The 22938-nt window shown below is 40.9% G+C and overlaps 1 protein-coding gene across 1 annotated transcript in view; it reads right to left on the bottom strand.

Annotated features, from left to right (window-relative positions):
- DIP2B (DIP2 disco-interacting protein 2 homolog B (Drosophila)) overlaps positions 1 to 22938 on the bottom strand; it is a 37060-nt gene that overhangs the window by 11134 nt on the left and 2988 nt on the right. The window contains exons 2-21 of the mRNA XM_010292464.1: positions 18573 to 18713; positions 17080 to 17205; positions 15214 to 15426; positions 12675 to 12818; positions 11742 to 11861; positions 10947 to 11144; positions 10610 to 10701; positions 10006 to 10116; positions 8414 to 8537; positions 7782 to 7891; positions 6449 to 6551; positions 5360 to 5424; positions 4994 to 5087; positions 4319 to 4438; positions 3415 to 3529; positions 2646 to 2785; positions 2270 to 2406; positions 1871 to 1951; positions 1283 to 1410; positions 358 to 472 (exon numbers count right to left, since the gene is read on the bottom strand). Coding sequence (XP_010290766.1) covers positions 358 to 472; positions 1283 to 1410; positions 1871 to 1951; positions 2270 to 2406; positions 2646 to 2785; positions 3415 to 3529; positions 4319 to 4438; positions 4994 to 5087; positions 5360 to 5424; positions 6449 to 6551; positions 7782 to 7891; positions 8414 to 8537; positions 10006 to 10116; positions 10610 to 10701; positions 10947 to 11144; positions 11742 to 11861; positions 12675 to 12818; positions 15214 to 15426; positions 17080 to 17205; positions 18573 to 18675 — 2439 coding nt within the window. The 5' untranslated portion in view covers positions 18676 to 18713. The remainder of the gene's footprint in view (positions 1 to 357; positions 473 to 1282; positions 1411 to 1870; positions 1952 to 2269; positions 2407 to 2645; positions 2786 to 3414; positions 3530 to 4318; positions 4439 to 4993; positions 5088 to 5359; positions 5425 to 6448; positions 6552 to 7781; positions 7892 to 8413; positions 8538 to 10005; positions 10117 to 10609; positions 10702 to 10946; positions 11145 to 11741; positions 11862 to 12674; positions 12819 to 15213; positions 15427 to 17079; positions 17206 to 18572; positions 18714 to 22938) is intronic.

Genomic DNA, 22938 nt, shown 5'->3' with positions numbered 1-22938 from the left:
ACCATCGTGATCCAACACTAAAAGCAGAACTGCTAAGCTTGAGCACTGGATCTGCTTCACAGTGCTGAGAGGCAACTGTATTCCTCTACACAGTCATCTTCCTAGCATAATGCTGACCGCTTTGTCAGAGCCTACGCTGTCCTGTGTTGCAGCCGCTTTCCCAGGACCTTCAGGACATAACAGAACAGCTTGTACACAGCAGATGTACCCAGCTTGTGACCCTGTAAAATTACCTTGTGCCAAGAGGGATCATGAGCCTGTGATCTTTCCATCTGGGGCATGCTGATGGCCTCTGATCTGCCCACACACTGCAACACTGCACTAACTCACCTCATCCACCCATGTAAGTGGGCTTACCTGCAGCACTCGACTCATCCACTGAAAACTGTCCTCTTCAGATGCATCTGGCCTCTGCTCTGCAACCACCACAATCCTCTCGTCATAGAAGACAGATACTGAGAACACAGCAATCCTAAGGAAAATGGGAGAGCCTTGTTGGCACAAATTCCGGTTTTACGCCTTGGGAACCGGAAGCCACAGAAACATACTGAAGACAGAACTTGCAAAAAAAAAAAAAAAGCAAACCCAAAAACAAACCCAAAACCTCATGGGACAAAGACAGAGAAAAAACATTAGACAAAATTGAGTCAAAAAGGAAAGACTTTGTGAAGTATGTAAGGGATTAATCGCACCTTCTGACGAAATTTCTACATAGCATTGTCCCCTGTCCTCTCAACCCGCTATCACAGTTCTGTTCCAACCGGTGGCAAATCAACAATAGAATAAAAGCTTTAAAAGTATCTACATAACATAGGGGGCTTAAAACCTCCTGGTAAGTCTTAGAGGCATGAGCTCCAAGCCCGCCTGAGGATCTAGAAAACTACTTAATTTTATTTAGCAGTTGGGGATGTATCTTTGGACATTAATGCAACTCCTCCTTGCTGCAGGTCATCAGCCAGCAGCTAATTACTACAGAGACTTAGAAGGAAATTCTACAGAAGCAGAGAATTAAATTCTCCATGTGGCTGACTTATCTTGCTCCTTGATTCCTTCCCCTAAAGTACACAGAGTTGATGAAAAGCCAGGCGGGGTAGTTGCGGAAAACAGACCTGTGTTGGGCAGGATCAGGCAAATTACTGTCTAAACCAAAAACATATTTACTTTAACTGAGCTACCCAAACAAACCAGTCACTGAAGAGAAATCCAAGATCATACTCAAGATCCCGTTTCATTATATTACATGCAGAAGCTTATAGGGAGGGGCAAGGTTTATTTTGCTAACCTTCCTCTGTAAACTGTTTTTATTGACTCTACTGCCAATCCAGTTGCTACAATGTCATCGGCATTATGTCTACGTCCGCTAACTGTCAGCAATCCATCCATTTTTCCAACCACAAACACCAAACTGCCCTGAAAGATAAAAAGGCGTCAGAGTAACTTACATAAAGCAGGTATTCAAATGTCTTTGATGACTTGCTTATTTTATAACTATGGCTAGATCAATGGAATTTGTATAAAACACATTTTCTTTCTCTGTAAATTACATCATTTATGACTAAGCAGGAGAAGCATTCTAGCCACTCAGTGAGACATGACACTCCAACATGCATAGCAGAACTGCCATGCAAAAAGCTTCTTACACTTGGTTTTAGAAGAACTAGCAATCTAAAAAGGCACTGTAATGACAACATGCTGGACAAGTAAGGGTTCCTACAGGCTCAGGCAAACCCATTAACTCTCAACTATCTTATCCACAGCAAGCTATCCTTATACATACTCCTGTACCCAAATGCTTTTCTTTTAAACATTCAAGGCTATTAGGACGAACAAAAGAATGCAGCAATGCAAGCTCAAAAACTGTATTACGTACAGGTCCAACAAACCCCAGCAAGCCGGAACGGACAAATGGCACATCACCCACTGGAGAGCCAGCCGAGTTCACAGGGATAACCTGAAACAGAAGGGAGGACATTGGAGGCAAAATGGATTTGCCTGAGGATAAAAAAAACATTCCCCACATCAAGAATTGCACTATATGCGAGTGAAGCGATGAGGAGAAGGGGAGGGAATCCTTGGTACAGTCATCATTTTAGCACTGTGGGAGACCTTTATGAAAGGGGAACACGGAATATATCTAACAGTAATGAGTTTTTCAGGGTATCTTTTTAAAGATAACATTAACATTTAAGTTACAAAACCAAGCGATTATACAAGTCTATCAGTTCCACATAGGAAACAGGGAAAGAAAGTTGAATTCTACTACACATACCTCAAATGTATTCTTTGTCACCCCTGCCAGCCCGTAATACATCATTCCTCCTGCTCTGGAGCTAACACAGATTTCACCAATCTCATCTGTTTTACAGAGCTGAGGTGGTCCATCAGGTTTCACTATACACATCATTCCTAGGACAAATCACGCACTGTTAAAATAGTCCCCAAGATTTGCCTTGCGTAAGAACTGACGCATTTAACTGTGACAGGTACGACAACACAGTATGGGGACTGCCTAACTTCCCCCGACACCAAGGCTGAATATGGGAGAGAACACTGACCAGTTCAGAAAACTGTTCAGAAAACCAGTTCAGAAAACATTCCAGACCATTTGCAAAAAGATCTTATAGGGGACTTCTGCACATTTTTACCTCCTGGCATCACATGGCCAACATCCTGGACAGTGAGAGCAGAGTTTTTATCTTCAGTGTTGACACGAATCACACCAAAACTCAGCCCATTCATGGACAGGATGGCTCTTCCAGGCAAAGGTGCCCCGGGGACCCCAGGCCTTTGAAGGACACAAAATCAATACACTAAATCAGGCATACAGGCCATTATTTGACCCGGATTAAGATACTGCAGCAAGAGAAATATGCGTATTTCGGTGTCTCTTCTTTGCATAACAAATTTTAAGGTATGAGATGGCAGTAGAGATTGCCTCTCAGAAGAGCCACGCTGATCAGTAAGAAACCGTATTCTTGGGCAAGTGCAACTCTTCTTCCAGCTGTTTAGCTTACCCAGTGTTAAACACCAGCTCCCGAGCCAGCTGACTACAGGGCTATTTATTACAGAAGGCAGCAATGGACAGAAACAGACTGTGAAAATGACTGTCCAAAGTGGTATCAAATTTAATCTCAGATTCAAGAATACCACTCTGTGTAAATCAAGAGTAGGAAAAAGCAGTGCACAGGTCTCGCAGGTGCTGTTGAGCTGTCACACATCTTGGAGAGAAAAAAAACACTCGTATCTTTGGAGTAATGTTTAACAACTTAGCTACTTGAATACCTGAGCACACACAGTAAATGTCAGTGGAGCTTATTACATGCTTAAGTCAACTATGACCAACTGATGTGTGAACAAACCTCAGCCTGGATCACTTAATCTAGCAAATAGACTGCAATGCTGTACGCCCATTACCTCCGTATTGCAATAGTCATCGCTTCTGGAGATGTGGCACATGGACAAATTGCCTCTGGTTTAAGCCCATGGCTCTGAAACAAGCTCAGAAAGGCATCGCATGAGGAAACAGACCCTGGAAAGAAAGAAAATATGCCACTATGACTTCACATAATTTGGTTTTAAAGACTGGCTGTAAAATAATCTAGAAATAAGTGCAGTGTATTTGCAAAGTATATATACTATGTCACTTTTAAAAACTCCAGGTAGCATCTTCCAAGATACCAGCCACAAAGGAGCTTAAGTGCCTACTTGGGAAAAGGCATGTTCTCTTTGAACAAGTCTGCTTTTCTCCCCCAATTTGCTTCAGAGTTGTTGCATGCTCACAGTACAACAACAGGCTTAAACTACTTTCCAAACCTTCAGCAATTAGTACACATATGTAGGGTCTGTTTCCATGCAGCATGCATAATCAAAACGTGACTAATGGTATTCCAAGCGCCCCTTCCAGTTGGTGCCATCTAGACAAATATTCTTTAAGCCTTTTCACTAACAGCATTCCTTGCAGATTTTTCTGGGGATTTTTTTCCCCTTCAAAGTTCTTAAAAGCCTTTACCTTAACCCCCTGTGAGCAATTTAAACCAATCTCGCTGTCTACCAGAATTCTGTTTTACACACAGGAGCTCCCCATTCAACCCTCCTGTTTCTTACTTTGCAGCATCTTTCGCATCTCATACTCAAAGGATGAAAGCACAGAGAACGCCCTGCCCTAGTGCTAATGCACCACAATTCACAACTGTGTTATTAGACAGCTCCCCTAACTGAAATCTTCTCAGAAGTATCTACAAAAGGACTTAAGCTTGATCCTGTGAGACAGCTAGCTGAGAAACCTCTCTCCTGAAAGCAGCAGGATGTGCATACTCACAAGGATTTGCACCATCAGTTACAATCAGCATGCGTAGAGAACTCAAACTGACGTCTCTTTGGTCTCGATGGGCCATCATGGCCCAGTGCAAGTCTCGACACTTGACTAAAGCAACTTTTGCTGCAAATCAACACAAAAAAAAAAGTACCATATAAGGACAAATAAAAGATTTCCAGGAGTCATTTTCATAGGAATACACAATCCAACACTCCCAAATGAGAAATTCTCACTAAAGCAGGCAAACCTTAATTAACTGACCCTGCAGTAACAGCAAACCCTAACACACAATAGCATCTGCTGCGTCCATTTGCCCACCACCTAAGCCAGGGTCTGTCACTATTGCAGCTTCTCCTCCAAAATGCATAAATCATTATCACCATCTGAATGTCCTCGGTGAGGACTGGGGATCAATGGATCTCGCTGCGCTCAACTATTTTCTTGGTTTCATGGAAGGCAGCGGCTTCAACTACACAGGTCATGAGGTCCTCATCAAGTTCACCGACATCCACATAGCATTAGGACTTGGTGCATATTTAGAAATAAATTAGAGTTTTGGCCCTTGTGATTTGTCACAGAATAGGAAGAAGACAGGTTCTAAAGCATTTGAGATTTTAATGCCTCTCACTCATTTATCCTGAGAACTTCAAGCTCAAGTGGTGGAACATACACAGTTACCTTTGTGGGCATGAACTCTCTGCACCCATGAGAGTGGACAGGTTTTCATCACAGAATAGGGCACACTGATAGTATGCAGTTTGTTCATTACATTCTGAAAAGTAGAAAAAGATTTTTAGAAAAGGGCTCACAAAACCTATTATGAAGCAGAAATAGGAGTCACCCTCACTCCCTATTAACCCCTATCCCACCATGAATTCACGTAAGTTTACTGACGATGCTTCTACACTCCCTCCAGAGAATTGCCTATGTAGCAGGGAGAGAAATGGTTGACTTAATAGGTAATGGTCCTCAACCATCTCCTCAAATGCTGCAATTATAAAGAGTTAGGAAATGCTTCAGAAAGTCCTTACAGGCTTAACTCACCGTTAGAATGCCATGCCACAACCCTGCATCCTTCTTAAAATCCAAAACATTCACTATTGTTTCACCTGGAAAAAGAAAGTTGTAGTTTTGAAGTGAAATGTGCCAGGACAGCTGTGACCATTATTTATGCTAGAATCTGTGTACATTTGAGTCTGTCAGATCTGCTCCAAGAAGTACACATGCAGCAAGCCAAGTTCAGAGCCTTGTTTGTCTGATTATACGTTTTACTAGTCAGAGCTCCTTGTTATGCAAAATAACACAACTGAATGTCAATTTAAGATGCGGAATATATCCCAGAAAGTTGCAAGAAAATTACATTCCAGCCTGTAATGTACATCAGTAGAACAGAAAGGGTCTTAACCTCATTATGCATGAGCAGTAGCAGGGGAAGAGAGTCGAGAACATCATTCAAGCATTGACTCCCAGAAGCAACGGAAATTAAAGTGATGGCTTCCAAAAGACAAACTCTGCATTTTAAAGTGCCATGACATACAGCTCTAAAAATAAAGTTTCAGTCATGGATATATAAATTAGCCTGACTTTCAAGGTAGACCAGACTAAAACCATATCCTGCAGCAGAACTCTCTGTACTCCCACCAGCAATTTCCAATCTCCACTTCCAGGTTAGCCAAAAAGCCTCGTGCAACTAGTACAGAACCAGTTTATGCAAGAGGTGCTTTGATATTTACACACACTATCAAGAACAAAAGTTTGGAAAGACATTTTAATGGGTGATCAGTACAGTGAGAGGGAGACTCAAGCTTGCTGGAAAATGCTCCACTTCTGATTCATCTGCTCTCCTTCTGATTCATCAGAGCAGACCTGTTAACTTTCTATACATGATGCAAATCCCACTTTTTATTCCTCTTCACTATGGCAATGAAAACAATGTCGTTTTGGATGGAAAAGATTACAGACAGTCTTCACTTTCGGAGGAGAATCAATCTGTACTTTTTTGTCTTCTTTTTTTTAAGTAGATACTATTGTGTATTTGTTACTCATAGACAGCTGTTAAAAATATGAGAGGCAACCACTGAAAATGATGTCGCTGAACCTTCATTCCTTTGATGTTTTTGTGACATCACCTACCTTCAGAATAGTTGCAGGCCTGAGACAAGGCTTGACAGTGAGACAGCATGGCAATCCGAGACACTGTAACACCCATAACACTGCCCTCTTTGCTTGTCTTATACTACAGAAGAGAAAAAAGAAGCCAGGGTGTGACTCTAGATCCCACATATGGAGGATATTAAATCACAGAACCCGTATTAAATAAACTTTTGCTCCTCTAAAGCTGCCGAGACATACTTGAAGAAGTACCTGCTTGTAGAAAGGTATCAGCAAGGTTCACTACCGAAAAGATGGTTTTCAGGTAGCAAACATGTTCCGGTAACTCCAGAGAGATACGCGATAAAGATGACAACTGAATGAGTTTGTGTTTATTTCATTGTTACTACTTCTCACAACATCTCCTCCTGCTCCCGTAAGTAAACTGAAAGGCCTATTTGTAGTTTTAGAATGGCCAAATTACAGAATCATTAAGGTTGGAAAGGACCTCTGAGATCATCAAGTCAAACCATTAATCCAGCGCCACCATGTCCCCTAAACCATGTCCCAAAGCGCCATATTCACACATTTTTTGAATATTTCCAGTGATGGTGACTCCACCACCTCCCTGGACAGCCTGTGCCAATGCCTGACCACTCTTTCAGTGAAGAAATTCTTCCTGATATCCAGCCTAAACCTCCCCTGGCCCAACTTGAGGCCATTTCCTCTCGTCCTATCGCTGGTTACTTGGGAGAAGACGACTAACCCCCACCTCACCACAACCCCCCTTCAGGTAGCTGTAGAGAGCAATGAGAGCTCCCCTCAGCCTCCTCTTCTCCAGACTGAACACCCCCAGTTCCCTCAGCCGCTCTTCATCAGACTTGTGCTCCAGACCCCTCCCCAGCTCCGTTGTCCTTCTCTGGACACGCTCCAGCACCTCAACGTCCTTCGTGTCGTGAGGGGCCCAATAATTACTGTTACTACTTAAACCAATGCAGTTCCTAGAAGTTGTCTTACTGAGGTGTACAAACAAAAACAACATCTGCCAGGAAGAACAGAAAATTCAAAATGCTGTTGGCTTAAGGAGTTTCAGAAATCCGTGTTATCAAGTACACTATCTCAGAGAGCTCAGTTGCCTCAATTACTAGCTTTCTGGAACTAGAAGAGTGTTCTCCATTTTGGGGAGCGCTCAAGCCCACAAAGGTATTCAAAACTAAAATAAGCTTCACAGCAGGCTGTACACAGTGAAAGACTTGTTTCAGTGGCTAGAAACTGGAAAGTTTAAGGTAGTGAGGTGAAAGTATTCTCTCTCTGGTGACTAGAACATTAAATTCAGCTCACAGAAACTACTGTCTATTCCCCATTCACTACTTACCTCAATATATGCTGGCTCAGTTCCTGCAGCTGAGATGTTGGGCTGCCAGTCCTTAGGAGATTTGGAGAGATATTTAGAATCTGTCACAACCCATTTGAGTCTGGGCCAACCTAGAGCCAAAATTAAAGTGGAATATTAATATCAGTTTATTGAGGGATTTATATTCTGCAAGAACACACTAAAACCCCATCATTTGTCCAAGTTCAGTTACACAAGCAAAATACCAAGCCAAGCCAAGCTACTAGCCAGAAGGTTCATATTGTTTCTCATCAGGGAGTTCAGTGGGCAACAAGGCACTTCCTCTACTCAGGAAAGATCCCTGCAGTATTTCTAAATATAGCTTGTTGTATCATTAATGAAACTGCTTTTGAACCTGCCAAATGCCACAGGATCTGAGGACAGCCCTGGCTTGTAAGATGGATTCATCGTGACTTCCGGAACAACAAACCAATTCTGTCAGGCACATGGATCAGTCTACACCACATGCATAAAACCTACAACATTTAAGTGATGCTATCGGAAAAGTTGCTCACTTTGCCCCCTCCAAATGCATTCAGACTTCCGACAACTATTTTCAGACAGTTCAGCTATAGCAGAAGTGCAATCAAAAGCAAGTATACAACCAATCTAACCTTTAAACTGCACAATTTCTCCATTTTGAGTTTTCGGAAGTCCTTTCAGACAAACTTCAGTGGTGAGGGCCAAAGCAATACCGCAGCTTCCCAGCAGAAAACCGATCTGCTGACCACCAGCATCCTGAGGGAAGAGGGGGGGAAAAAAGTCATTCCTGTTTAAAGATGACATAAGTCAACTTTGCCCTTACCAAAATCTACGGTCTGGTAATGCTCTGGTAACTGCATGGTAACATTATGGATCCCATTGGGAGGAAAAAGAAGAAACAACCCATGCCTACAAACCCTCTTTCCTTTGGTTTGCCCTTCTCTGACATCCAATGTCTGGCAATGGTTTGAAACTCAAATGACAACCACTGTCTGGCAGGGATGAATACAACAGCTTCTAAGCTTACATAATGACATGTTTTGGAAGATGATATATACCAAGCACAAAGGCTTGCTGGGTGTAAATGGAGACATACCTACAAGCCAATAAAAGTCCACAGGAAAATGATAAGCCATCCAAAAAATGCAGAAGGGCTACTTAATCTTCTGCATACCAAGTCTGCTCTTTTCAATTCATTTTGTTAAAAAGTGAAATGATTCTGTAACTGAGGGCAGACTGCAGGGAAATTTGGTGATTCTCAAAGGGAACTCTTTATACATAAAAGAAGTATTACACCGGCAAGACTAAAATGCGTTGGATGTGAAATCCACAGAAAACAAGTGCTCATGCCCAGCATCTAGGCATCGAGCACACACCATTTATTTTCATTAAGGGAAGCCCAGTAGCTTCAAAGAGGAATCATGAGGCAAAAAAAGCAAAACTTATAATTACACTGAAATAACAAGGCCTCTCCTTCCCCAGGAACTAATTTCTATTGCACAATGATAAAAACACTGAAATGAGGTAGCTCACTAAGAAATCTGACTGAGAGAAGTTTTAATTTTGTATTTGGTTGCTATAGCAGTTGTCACGCTGCAGACAAATGAAAGCACAGCTCTGTGACTCCCATAGTATCACCAGACTAGCTTACCATTTCATTACCACCTCTCTTGCAATATGTTTGCCATTAGCCTGTTGCTTTTGATTCCTCTTAATGAAATCTAAAGTTTTAGACAGTTCTTGACATGGCAATAATATGGCAATACTGCAAAAATTCTGGTAAGGGTAAAGAAAACACTTCGTTGAGCAAATAATTTACAAAAAGTGCCTTGAAGTCTTCAGAAATACTTAGCACCTTCAGCCTCCAGCGAAGTCAAAAGACTGGCCGATACTAAGCATGGCTGGAAATGAGACCCCCTTCACATCGATCAGAGGGCAGGTTCCCAATATTGTCTGTACCATGTAAATTATTTGCAATAACAGAACGAAGATCACAGCATTTAGGCGAATCGACCATTTCCAGCTACTCAGCACAGCTCTCTGGTCAATACGTTTTTCCATTTTTAAACAGCTATTCCAGGTTCACAAAGGTCTTGCACACTGCGCTGACACAGAGCTGCTAAGGCAGCAGCTGGATGCCGTGAAACATTTTCAGAGGTTGATGGTCTGACTTGGTTTTCATCCCACATCAGCCTATCACTCCTCTAAGTTCCATCAACGTTACCTTTCTGGTAAGAGGTACCTCTATAGGCACTGGTATGACTTCAGCTAGGAGACAGCCGTAAAATGCCACCATAAACATGACTGGGTCATTGTTGGGATAAACAAGGGCTACCTACAAGTCACAAAAACATTTTGTTAGTTGAAATACAAGGAAAAATTGCAAATTTCAGATCTATAGTGACTAGAAGTCAGAAAATGTTGTTATTTCACATTCTACCACAGCATTTTTCACACGGCACCTTCAAGCACTCTTTCTTCCACGGAATACCTGGTATTTGCATGAGTTCCTCATGCAGTAATTCCCTGTGTGCCCATACACATGAAGATGCACGCACAGCCAAAGCACAGATCTAAAACTCTGTATTTCTCTAAGAGGTGCAATGCTCTTCCTTAAATGTATTTCAAAGTCCAGAGCCATGAAGTTGCTTAGAGAGCAGCCAGCAGGACTGAAAAAAATCGCAGAAGTTTCCTTCCCAAATAGCCTGTCCCTGGGATAAGAGTCTCGCTATTAAAAGAATCAGATTATAGTGTCTGTGGTAAGTTACAGCCCCCCAAAACCCTCTTTTTATTTCAGAGGGAGAACCAGACAGTCCCAAACTCATTACCCTATCTCCAGGTTTTAACACGGGTTCATTTTTGGTCCCCAGTTTATTAAGCAGTGTGTAGGCCAGCTTGAGACTTCTGCTCCACAATTTGCCTAGAACACAAAGAAGAGAGACTTGCACAACTCTAAATCAACCCAGCATACAAGAGAGTATTTCAATTCTTGACTGCTTTTACCGTCTACAGTCCCGACCTCTGTTTCAGTTACACCGTTTTGTCTACAGAAGCTCTCAAATCCCAAGAAGGTATTTGCAACCACATGAAGACCAGCAACCCTGTGTTCTATCCACTACTGCTCTTTTGGAGCAGTTTAGCAATGGAAGCCAGGGCTCAACTCACCATACGTGAGGGTATAAACTGGTTTTCCTGTAACATCCAGTGCTGTCAGACAGGGGCATTTAGCTTGTGTGGTTCCCCAACGCTGCAGTGCTGCTTCTAAGGCAGGAGGCCAGTTGCAAACAACTCCCAGGGGTTCTCCCTTCACAGGTGTCATCTGGCGTCCCTCTGGCTTGGGCTGATTTGGGTCAGGCTGTGGAACTGAAGAAAATTCAATAATGTTTCCAGTTCATCTTTGCCCATTTGTTACCAGACAGTTAGGCTGGAAAGACACACTGAAAACAAATGCTCTTCCTCATCGCCATTAGGTTTAACGAGTGCATCACATTTCATTTCCTAAGGAAGCCCTGCACCAAGCAAAACATCATCATGAACATAAGTGTCCTCCTGAGGTGCTAATAGGAGGTATTCAATTCAACAGTGAAGAAGGTAACTGGAGAAAAAAAAAAACAATCTTACAAAATAAGGTTGTAATGAAATAACCAGTAAAGACAATCCCTTTTGGGAAATTAAAGTAGCCTAAGCAAATGCAGGTGTTTTAAAAATCTATTTAAATATTTTTCTTAATAAGTTTTAGTTATTGTAAGAAGTTTAGTGATGAAGAGGCCACTCAAAGCACAGTGAAATTACTTCAAACATTGGTTTTGTATCAGACCACTCATGAAGGCTACTGCTAGCTGCAAATAGCGCATCATTCTGAGTCAACTTCAAAAACAACGGCATAAATAAATTCAGCACTTGGCACGTCTGTGTACTTATAAAAAATGATTAATAAAAAACATTAATTGGTGCTATTACCTTCCACAATTTCTTCGAAATCATCCACAAAAAATTCTTTCAATGGTGGCCTTTTGGGTCTTTTCAAGGTGTTAAGCAACTGCTGAATTTTCGTGGAGACTCTGCTACTCACAGGAACACCTGGAGGGAAAGATTTTGTCTAACAGAAGTGTTCCTCGTCTCTATTAACATTTATATCCCCCCTCTTTCCACCAGAGGATAATTCTCTTGGTGTGCCCACTCATTCAACCACTGCCTTCCGTTATTAAAGGTTGTGCCAGTGCAGGACAACATTAGTAAGCATTATATCAGTTCTGTATTAACCCGGTGGTCAGAAAATGCTAGTAACAGAAATCTGTTTTCAAAGCATTTACTCCCTTCCAAAGGCTGATTTCCAGCTGTCTCTAACACACTGCACTTGCTGTACAACACAGCCTACAGATCTGCGCCTGCCTGCGGTATCGACAAACTGCAGTGCAAGGCTGCCAGCAGAGGGAGGACGCAACGAGAGCAGAAGCATTAACACTACCCCTCTGCGCAAAGATTTATGCCAACCAGCTTAGAGTGAGTCTTATCAACTTCATGGGAGCTTAATTATAGTTAAGAATTACATTATTTCGTTCATCTTACCTTTCCTTTTGGGGATTCTAGGACAAAAGCTTTTAAAAACAATTAGCCTACCTATGCATTTGTAATTTTTTTCCCTAAAAAGTGATAGAGAAGGGAAAAGCCTATTATCTCTCCCATGATTTTCTCCATCTCAGTACATAGCAGATAATTGCTGCAGCAGGGGAATGTGTTAACGCCAGCGTAGGAATGTGTTAATGCTAATGCCATAACCATTACAAATTTGCGAAGTGCTTAAAAGGGATAAACTTAAGTCACATGACTTGTTCTCCCAGCTCAAGTCCTTAACACCATTCTAATTTCTGGGTACTCTGAGAGCTTCCATACCATCAGCAGTATCCATGAGGCTAGATCGATTAGATCCCTTGTGCATGCCTTTCACGATCCCTGAAGGAGGAAGGTCAATCGCTGCTGGGCGTGCTGAGGAAGAGGAGGTAGTTGCTGTGACATCTGGAGGAACTGAGAAATTTTCTACAAAAAGGGAGAAAATTGAGATGGCAATTAACATATACCTTTTATCATCAGATGGAACAAGCAAAGTGTTAGTTACCTGTTACCAACAATATTAAGAATTTAATGGGTTGAATGTGTGGGAGCTCTTATTAATGCTAAACACACCGCTTCCTAAATATTAAGTAGCTCTAGGAGGTGCACATTATCTTTTCTGGAAAACAGAAAGCAAAGGCACAAGATGAGTGGCTTTGTCCGTGTCAGGAAAGTGGTTCACGAAAACAGAATTGCTGTTCTTGGTTTCTAACCTTCAAGCCAAGCTAAATATCTTGACCTTCAGCACTGTAAAAAAAAAAAAAAAAAAAAAAAAAAATTTTTTTTTGAGATCCACATGAGCTCTGAAATATTCAAAGCCCAGAACAAAAACCTACATCACCTATGCAGTAATCTCTCTTGCTAGAATTATGCTATTTAACCTTTTTGTCAGTAAGGGCTTTCTAAAACAAAACACGCGGTAGGCTATTGACTAAAGCAGATCAGCAAAAAATCATGTTTGGTTTAAATTTCTTCCAGTTCGGTGGCTAAACATTATGAGCCTGCCCAGCAGTTAAATACTAAACTTAAAATCTAATGAATAGAGAGAGCTGGGTCTTACTTTTGCTTTAAATTGCAAGACACCGTTCTGCTTTTCATGAGTTTGTAAGCTTCAAAACGGCAAGTAACTCTGCATACTTCAGTAATTCTCTCATTAACTTTCTCTTAAATAAGCAATTGTGCTTACACAGGATTTCTTTACACAACACAGTAGGTTAAATCATCTGATAGGGCAAGAATATTCTATTCTGGTTTAATAGAACCAGCAACTGTTGCTTACGAAGGAAAAAAGCCAACAATTTCGAAACTATATGTTGGCTTGCACAGAGACAGTCTGAAGGAAGTCAGATACTGAATAATTCCCACAGAAAGGTTTTTGCAGTTCATTGTGCCTCTCTTTCTAAGGAGAGAAAAAAAAAAATCCATTTCCGCATACCTTTGGAAATACGATGGCAAGGAATATTTCTCATTTATTGAGCTTCTAAGATCACTAGGAAGGACCTAGATTTTGTACAACTCCAAACATTTGCAGGACTTTTTATTGCTCTCTCCAAAGAGATGTATAAAATTGCGTATGTGAGAGTTCCTATTAATTTAAATTAGGTGTTAGCACAGGATGAATGTGGCATCTACATGGCAAATACAACTCCAACAAAGATTTAAAACTTCTATTTTGCATAAAATACTAATTCTATTAGACAGTAGTTTTTCTGTAAGTAAAAAGCTAGATTACCTTAATTCATTACAAAAGGTAACATGGCTTTCTGTATGCTCCAATTAAAAACAGCCTCTCTGCTTCAAAGACATGTTAATTATATCGACTACATTTTATGGGCAATTTCCCCAGTTCTCCGTTTCAGAAAACAACTTGCATTCCAGCAAATGAACAAACAAAAATAACAGCAATAAAAAAAATGGTAAGTGAAACAGTTAAAACCACCAGCACTTCTATGCACTGCTTGCCCCAAACCAGTTAAGCAAAAGCAGAGAGCACACAAAATACAGACATCTCCTAAGATGCAGTCATATCCTTAACAGCAGATTAAAAAAGACAAACATACACAGAGCAAAAACAAACTTTGCAATTTCAAACAGAAGCATCAGCAGCAAGGAGCACCTCAGAGCCTCAAAAAACTGAGCCTGGGGTATCCAGATCTGTAGATTTTGCTCCGTCTTCTCAACACCTGGATGCTCTGATTATTTCTCAGACCAGTCATGAAAGATCTGTGCTAAATCTTTACTCTGCTGTAACAATTTTTTTTTTTCCCAATGACACGCTCGTTTGTTCACATACATGGCTGGTTTTGGTCCTTTTTCTTTTCTTTCTCTTTTTTTTATATCTACCACAAACAAGAAACCATTAGGGCTTATAGCAAAATGAGAATGTTAAAACAGAGCATTTCCCCCACACAATAGGCAAAGACACCCCTGTGGTATTCATCAGGACACAGATGCCAAACGCTACTTGCATACGGTAGCTTTGTACACACAGTAGATTCAAATAGCCGTAGACATAAGCAACACAGTATACAGAAAGAAAGTTGTGCCTATGGATCCTGTCAATACTGTCATCACACCCTGGAGTCTTTTCTACTTCAGTAAGCTGCTGCTCCCCACTTCCCCTTTTTCAACCAACTCAATATTCTGAAATTCTCAAGGGAAAAAAAAAAAATCGTGGTGGTGCAACTCCAACAAATCCTAGCAAGTTCCATCAAAACTAACTAAACTCTTGATCCGAATTTCCATTACGGAATGGTCAACTCCAGCTTTATTAATACAGTCTGAACTTGAAGCAATTTTTCTGTTCATACCCAGCTCCTACCTATTCGAGTATTGGCAAATACATCAGCTAGTGACCCACTGGTCCCTTTGCCTTCTCCATGGGAAAGTGTAGAAGATGCTGATGAAGATGTGGATGACCCCTGAATAGATCGGTTGATCCAAGACTCAGCATTCTGTAAGCTCTGATGCAATGCAGCAGAAAGAGCAGCTTGGCGCCTTAGCGACCCCTCATCCTCGGATGCGGAAGACGTGTCTGTGTGGAAGCAGAAAAGAAAATCTAGCTGCTTCGGGAAAGGCACATCGCACTGAACACGCTCTCTTTCCAATTCACGTATCAATGGCACAGGCTTGTAACATGAAGATCTTTTTCACAGGCTGCGTCAAACAAGGTTACATTGGCCAAAACAAAGTTTAATAGCAGACATCTCCAATGTGAACACATGTACCCCCGGTGTTCTGCCCCTGTTTAAAGCACACAAAAGATTCACCTCCTCAGGCAAGTATCCTTTCCCCGGGTTCTCCAAGTTTATTGGCTTATCTCACTACTTTTCCATTCACATTCTATAATACCAGATGCTGTGTTGCCTAACTTTGCTAATTCTGAAATGGAAAGTGAGGGGTCAGTATCACTGTCAGAACTGAAAATTCACAGGAACAAAGCAGAACGCAGGCACTGGGAAACAAATGTGCCAAGGCCACATGCAGAAAATGCTTTTGTCTGGTATTCTAAATGGGTCCCTTTCAAAATAAAAAACAAAAAAACCCACCCCGAAACAAAACAGAGAAAACTACAACAAGGAACTGCATCCTGTGTTTCCAAGAGAACAGATACATTGTCTATCCTGGAGTTGTGAACTATTTATTTATCACAAAGAAAGCACTCATTACTTGGTATCTTAAGTTGTACCGTGCTACATACGAACATTCAGTTAGAGTTTGGCCTAAAATTTAGGTGTTCGTCAAAGCGATTGCCTGTCTATACTCTAGTTGTAAATCGAACTATTAAATCTTATTCTACCTACTTGCCAAAGTAAAACGCAGTCATAGGCTGAAGAAAAGGACTGTAGTCCTGAACAAGTTAGTACAAAGCTGAGACCCAAGCAGACACCAGGAACATGCATTAGCCCCCAGTAGAAAGGAAAACAAAAAAAGGAAGTGTGAAGAAAAAAGGAGGCAAGAGAATAAGGATGAGTGAAGTGGCCTAGCAGAGCAGTTTCAGAGAAATATGAATTCACAATGAGGTATGAATTCGTAAACTTCAGATGATTTCATCAATCCAAATGACTGTGATGCTTCTGCGCAATGAGAGACAACATAAAAGTCGCTGCCGAAAATTACACATATTTGTCTTAAAGCCAGTGCATATAGCTGCTTGAAAACAGAGAGGTTTATTAGTATCTGATGCACATGCACCATAACAGACACCACATTATCCAAGGTATTTTGCCACAGCCTTTACATGGGAGGGCTTAGGAAGGAAAAGTCCTGCAAGTCAGGGAATCCCACAGGACCCCTTCCAAGGTCCTTGCCCAGAAATGTACATTGCTGCAAATCCTCTTGCTGTATGTTGAGCATTAAACCTTAACAAAATCAAAACATGAATTATGCAACTGAAATAGGTGTGAGGGAAGCAAAAGAAGAAGCCTCAGTCCAGAAAGCCTGCTTGGCTCTTGCCAACTGATTCTTTAAAAGCTGCCAGAAGAGGAGTCATTTTCACGGCCCTAAGAGCAGCTCCACGAACACAAGCAGCTGCTCTAATGTAGAAGGGAGCTACAGGAGCAACAGACTACCTACAGATGTTCGGAAGAGCTTGAATATTTTGACAATTGCAGCCTCTTGATTTGGAAACTGTTACTAATGCATACCTTAACATCCACACAGACACGCACACTGCTAAGAACCTAACCTGGGGGAGTGCAGGCATCAGCTGGAGATTGAACAAACGTAGACCGTCTTTTCGTTGGCATGGGCAGGGCCATCTTCTGTTCTTTGTGTTTTGCCAGTGCTGCTTGAACTGCTTCTGTGTGGATATCTGCAAAATGGAAGTTCATATACTCAGTTTTGCAAGAGTAGAGGAGGAAGAAAAACACACAAGGCTTACACATGTGCAACTACTGCTAGCCGTCTATATTTATGCAATCCCCCATCTTGCAGTACCTTCCCAAACAACTACATTTTGCCATCTCATGAGTAACATTTCCTTTTTTTTTTTTTTTTTTAAAAACAGGGAAACTAACTGAGGTTTCTAAAGTTAACAAGCCATGCAGCCCGGCCAGGTTTTTTAGTCTGGAATCCTCTGGATAATTAATTATATTCTTGTGTGCCTAGCAACTTTTATAGAAAGTCCCCTCAACCAAAGATTATCCTAAAATATGCTCATACATAATTTAAAATATGCATATAAGCTAACAGTGCATACAGCCCCAGGTGCAACTCTGGTCTATAAACTGACAAATTCGGAGCCAGTTGTCTCATTTAGGAAAAACCTTATGTTCAAAAACCTGAACGGATGCAGATTTCATGTGAATCTTGAAAGTTACTAACTGCGGCTGGAAATACATGCTGATTAGTAACCAAAACAGGCTAGGACATGAGGCTTTGGTCCCCCTGCAAACATCCAGAACTCTTTAAAGGAAGACACATCACTGGTGATGAGAAGACAACTTATTAAAATACTACGTTGACAAGGGAGAGGTCATCTACATTGGTTTCTCAGATGAATGTATTTTAATTATGTTTTTCCCAAAACCAGAAAACTAGGCTTTTCTAAGTGCTTTATGAAATGGTGCTATAAGATAGCAGTGTTACTGGAGAAGGTATATTTGATACACTTCATTTTCCCCTGTCGAGAAGAAAACTTAAATCTTGTTAATCCAAAATGAAAAGCAGAACCAGGTGGAAACAAAAAATAGGTGCCGCCACCTTCTCCTTTCCTTAAGTGGAGAAGGAAATCAGCAGAGCGATAGCCAGCCATTTCTGCTGCTCTTTGGAAGTACCGTAAGCACAGATAGAGAAAGCCAGTGCTCATTCTCCAAGCTCCTTCAGCAGATATGCACAACAATCACCAATTCCAGGAACAAATTATTAGTCATTTCACTGAATCTGGTTACCTACAGACATGGTTAAAATAGACTTTCCATTCTGTGAACGACATGCATTGAATGGTTGCATTCAAGCCAGAAAAGTCAAGGTGGCAAAATGTTATTTGCTGCTTCTACTCAGCATCAATCTTTCTGACTTGGCAGCTGCAGTCCTACAAGTCTGATGTTTCTTTACACAGAACCACCAAGGCAGGACTTGCCATCAGTGGACAAATAACAAGCTTCATTCCTTGAGAGGACACAGTGCATTATTCCTCATTAACAGGGATCCCAGGTGAACTCTTGCCCTTGCCCTTACCAGATCGATAGCGTTCATCTCTGGCTCCCCCTGAGCGAGCTCGGTGAAATTTGGATGAGGATGCGGATGATGCTGAGGCTGGAGTTGCAGATGGAACAGGCATCTGAGTTCTGGATTCCTTTTGTAATGCTGGATCAACCCCTGGAAAACAGTCCACAACTCTCAGAGCAGGAAATAAAAGTGTGGTCAAAAAAGGCTACTTTTATCTTTCACCATATAATTACAGGATTTCTTCTCCCACCCCCCACCCCCAAAGTGGATCTAATCAGTATATTAATACATTCATCCAATTATACCCTAATCAGTTAAAGATATACTCATCCCTTCTTTGACCTCAAAGTTTTCTCCAGCCTTTTTTTCTTTTTAAGAGGTTGTAAGACAGACAGACAATGAAGTAAGATAATTGACAGCAAATCTGAAGCAGGTAACAATACACCATTTCACATAATTTAAGCAACCTATCAGTGATAAAGGGAGATGGAGTCACCTTTAAAGAATTCATCACAAAATACAAAAGCAAAGATGATAAGATACACATAAATGTTGATAAATGAAATAGTAGACGAGGCAGGTAAGTCCTACACTTCCACACACTTAATAGGGCCATTTGCAATAAACTTCAATGTTTTCCGACTTAGTATCTGTATGGTTTGCTCCCTATTTTGCCCTGTTTCCAGTGGGAACAGGACTGCACCATACTCTCATTATTGCATTAAGACGGAAGAGAATTAGCAGTTTAACCTGTGGTAGAGCAATATATGTAAATTGCTTTAAGAGATCAGTCATTTACACCAGTCTCCGGGTAGACACCACTGCTATGGGCACAATGAGTAAACGGGTTTGACTGATGCAATAAGTCACTACCACAAATAAAGTTTGAGTTGTGAGGAAGAGCTAACCCATAGAAAAATGTATTGAGAAGCTGGGTTCATTACTCAGTGTTCCACTGACCAGTGTGCGTTATTGACAGGAAAATCAATAATGTACCAGCAGCAAGAGCCTTTGCTGTTCACGTCAATTAAAAAACCAACCAGACATCTAGCTGTCCAGGTTCTGGCTCCTTTCAGCGTGTCAAGAACTAAGTGGCTTTATCCTCCTGGAAAAGCATGTTTCTCCTATGAATACAGGGAGCTAAATAGATAATCTGATAAGAAACTATCATTTTACATAATTCAGCAAGGGACACTAGGAGCTGTTGCTACTGGAGTTTCAGTTCTAAAATGAATTGTGGGAGCTTTTTAAAAACGAAAGGTCATATAGCTGTAATTACCTTCAGGTTGTCACCTGAAGTCATGCGAAAACAAGAGCAATTGTGTCGTCTAAATATGCGCCGCTTATGAATTCTCACAAACTACCAAAGGATTAGAGAAATGAAGAGGAAACCACAAATCCTGGAGCCCAATTCCAGTTATACCACTTTCTTAGTGTGTGGTTGTAGGTAAACAGCTTAAGGCTAGTGCCTCAAGCTCAGGGAACTTACAATACCAGCAAATCGTACCTAACTAGTTACAGAAATCTCCAACCATTGCCTATACTTTCCAACATCCAAAAGAGCAGAATATTAATTGAACGTTACAGCAAACTAACTAGCCACTTAGCCCAGCATTATATGCTTTGGGAAAAAAAATCAAGAATACTGGGGCAATGCGCTCTTGTAAGAAGCTCTCTCTTAAACCCTAGCGTTATTATTCAGCCTGGGAACCTTTTCAAAACTTTTCACCTCTTACTCAAAGTTTTAGTAGTTCCATCTCCAATGTGAACATTTAATGGAGGCAAGCTACTGAGCTTATGTATTGATGATTCTTTAAACGATCACGCCAAAAAAATTAGAACCTTTGTAGAATTCTAGTTAAAAAGAACACATCCTGCTAGCCAGAAATCCTCAAACCATATTAGGGGGACAAACAACTATTCCCCATTTTCATTGGGGTTTTTTTGGATATCGAAACATATAACCCAGAGTTCTGTATTCGCTTATCAAAACATAACCATCACCAGAACAAAGATGCCAGCAGCACAGAAAGTAGAATGGAAAAGGAAAAGAGACTTCTGTGGTTTAGGTGCAAGATCTGGTAATCAGAAGACCTGGATTTCAGAGCAAGATTTTCAATTCAAAAATCTCAGTTTACCCACATCCACAAAAAGCAGTGTTTGTGTCCCCTTCCTGTCATTCTGGAACACATTTCATTGATAACTAGTTGAACATCTTTGTAGCGTATATTTGTCTTCATCAACATCAAGAGTTTTATTTCGATCCAAAGACAAGACAACTTCACAGACTGAGAAGAAAAGCTTAATGCTTTCTGATCATTTGAGTATTTACGAATTCAAGCACCCACTAGATGTCAGCAGCAGATTTAACACTATTTTAAATGAATTATTAAATTCATATTCAGTTCTCTCTTAGAAGTCTTGCAAAAGCATCTCAGCTGCTCTGTAGGGCATCACAAGGCAAACGTGACATTCCATTTACAAAGGGATCAAATGAGTCTGTAAGTGACATGACACACCAAGAGCAAGCTCTTCGTTTAAATATTTTGCTATGACATAATAACATGTTACAGTAGCCCAACAAAGCATTCAAGCACAGATGAGGGAAAAAGTGTATAGCTGCAGTAAATCACAAATGGTTATACAACAAAGCAACGTAAGTGAGCTAAGCCTGGCAGGTGATAGCTGACTTATTTAGCATTCCCTTTAGAATAATCCTGCTCTAGCTGCAGTTTCTGCTGGCAGGATCTGACTCTACAGACGCATGAAAAATAAATTATTTTAGATTTGCTTTTGAAGGATGCTATGGATTTTTGAATTGTCATTAGTTTTTAAGCAGAATTGAGTGCTTTGTGATCCCTGCATTTTGTTGAAGGAAAAGGTTCAATGATTTAGAGATTCAGAGATTTTTTTTGTCATAAAAAGATTTAGATTAAAAGAATTATAAGTATCATGTATGATCTACAAGGATAAATGTTTACATTACTAATAAGAACAGTAAGTGCTAGATTCATCTTACAGAAGAAAAGCAGCAGGCAAACCTGTTATTCTACTGGTTTTGCATACAGAATTGAACAGGAGCGCTAGTGTTAGACCGACTATTCCTTATAACAAGATGATTTTTTTCAAGCTACATGCCTGTAAAAACTCTGTAAATAACAAAGTCAAGTTTCTAGGGTTTAGAAGTCAGCCTGAACAGCGCTTCCAGAACGCAGGGGACAGCCTCGCTCAGCAGCAGGCATGGCTGCGTAACCTTAGTGTGATTGCTGCTGTCTTCCAGCGCTAAGGCTGAGAACTCTACCAGACTTAGGAGATTCAGAGACTTTTGCAGGAGTTACTAGCTAGATGGATCTTAATTCTGTCCTGTACAAGACATGAAGGGAGAATTCAGGTGCTCCACTGATTTAGTCCTGGAAATTATTTCAAAGATGGAGAAATTTATTTCCTAGAGTCAAGTGATAAGCTTTATTTGCAATTGTGATACCCCTCAGACTGAATACAGAAGAAAGTAATTCCCCATTTGTGGTGGCTGCAAGTCAGATCTTGTAAATGGGTGAAACTCTCTAAACAACACTAAGCTGGAGCGCGTGTGCATGATTTACAGGTTTAGACAAAGCTGTTCTATCACTGGTTACTATTCCACATTAGCTCCCATTTGAAATAATGTGATGCTGAAAGATTGGGGGGGGCGGAGAAGAAGAGTTCAGGGGGAGAAGAAAAAAAACCCAAACCCTTGCAAAACTTTACAGTAGAGTTCTGCTGGCTTATTGGCAGTCTACAACACAGAGGGTGGCAGGAAGGACTCTTCTGAGGCAGGAAATATACGACAGCCCACTGGGGAAGCAAAGAAGAAACACTTCCAAAGTGCCAGGGTTTCAAAGAAATTAAACACTGAAGTAACAGAACCTATAACGTCCCCACCTTGTGCTATACATGAATATACTTTGAAACACAAAGCAGAAAAAACAACAAAACATCCATTAACAGCTAAAATTCACGGATCAATCAAATTAGCTTTAAATGTTATCAAACTCAACAGGTTTACAAGCATATTACTCTTGTCTTCCAACACCTTTACCTGAGGTACCGGCATACAAAAACCACCGGATCACATTCATCTTGCCTTTTCAATTAAAAAAAAAAAAAAAAATTTCCAACATTCTCTTTGCTTGTTTAATTTTTTTTTCATCATCACGAGAATAGGAAACAGGAGCAAGAGCACTCCAGCAGCTACATAAAAAGGTTCTGACAGTGAATCAGTGCTTAATGAACATAATTTCCTTTACACATTAGCAGAGGAACCGAATGCATTATCTTAAATAGCAAGAAAAGGTACTCTGCCAACAGTCTGTGTGCAAGGGCTGCTAATTTTGGC

The sequence above is a fragment of the Phaethon lepturus genome, unplaced genomic scaffold (genome assembly GCF_000687285.1).
Source record: "Phaethon lepturus isolate BGI_N335 unplaced genomic scaffold, ASM68728v1 scaffold48748, whole genome shotgun sequence".
NCBI lineage: Eukaryota > Metazoa > Chordata > Aves > Phaethontiformes > Phaethontidae > Phaethon > Phaethon lepturus.
The sequence above is the reverse complement of the archived record's forward strand: the minus strand, read 5'-3'. Positions and strand labels throughout refer to the sequence as shown.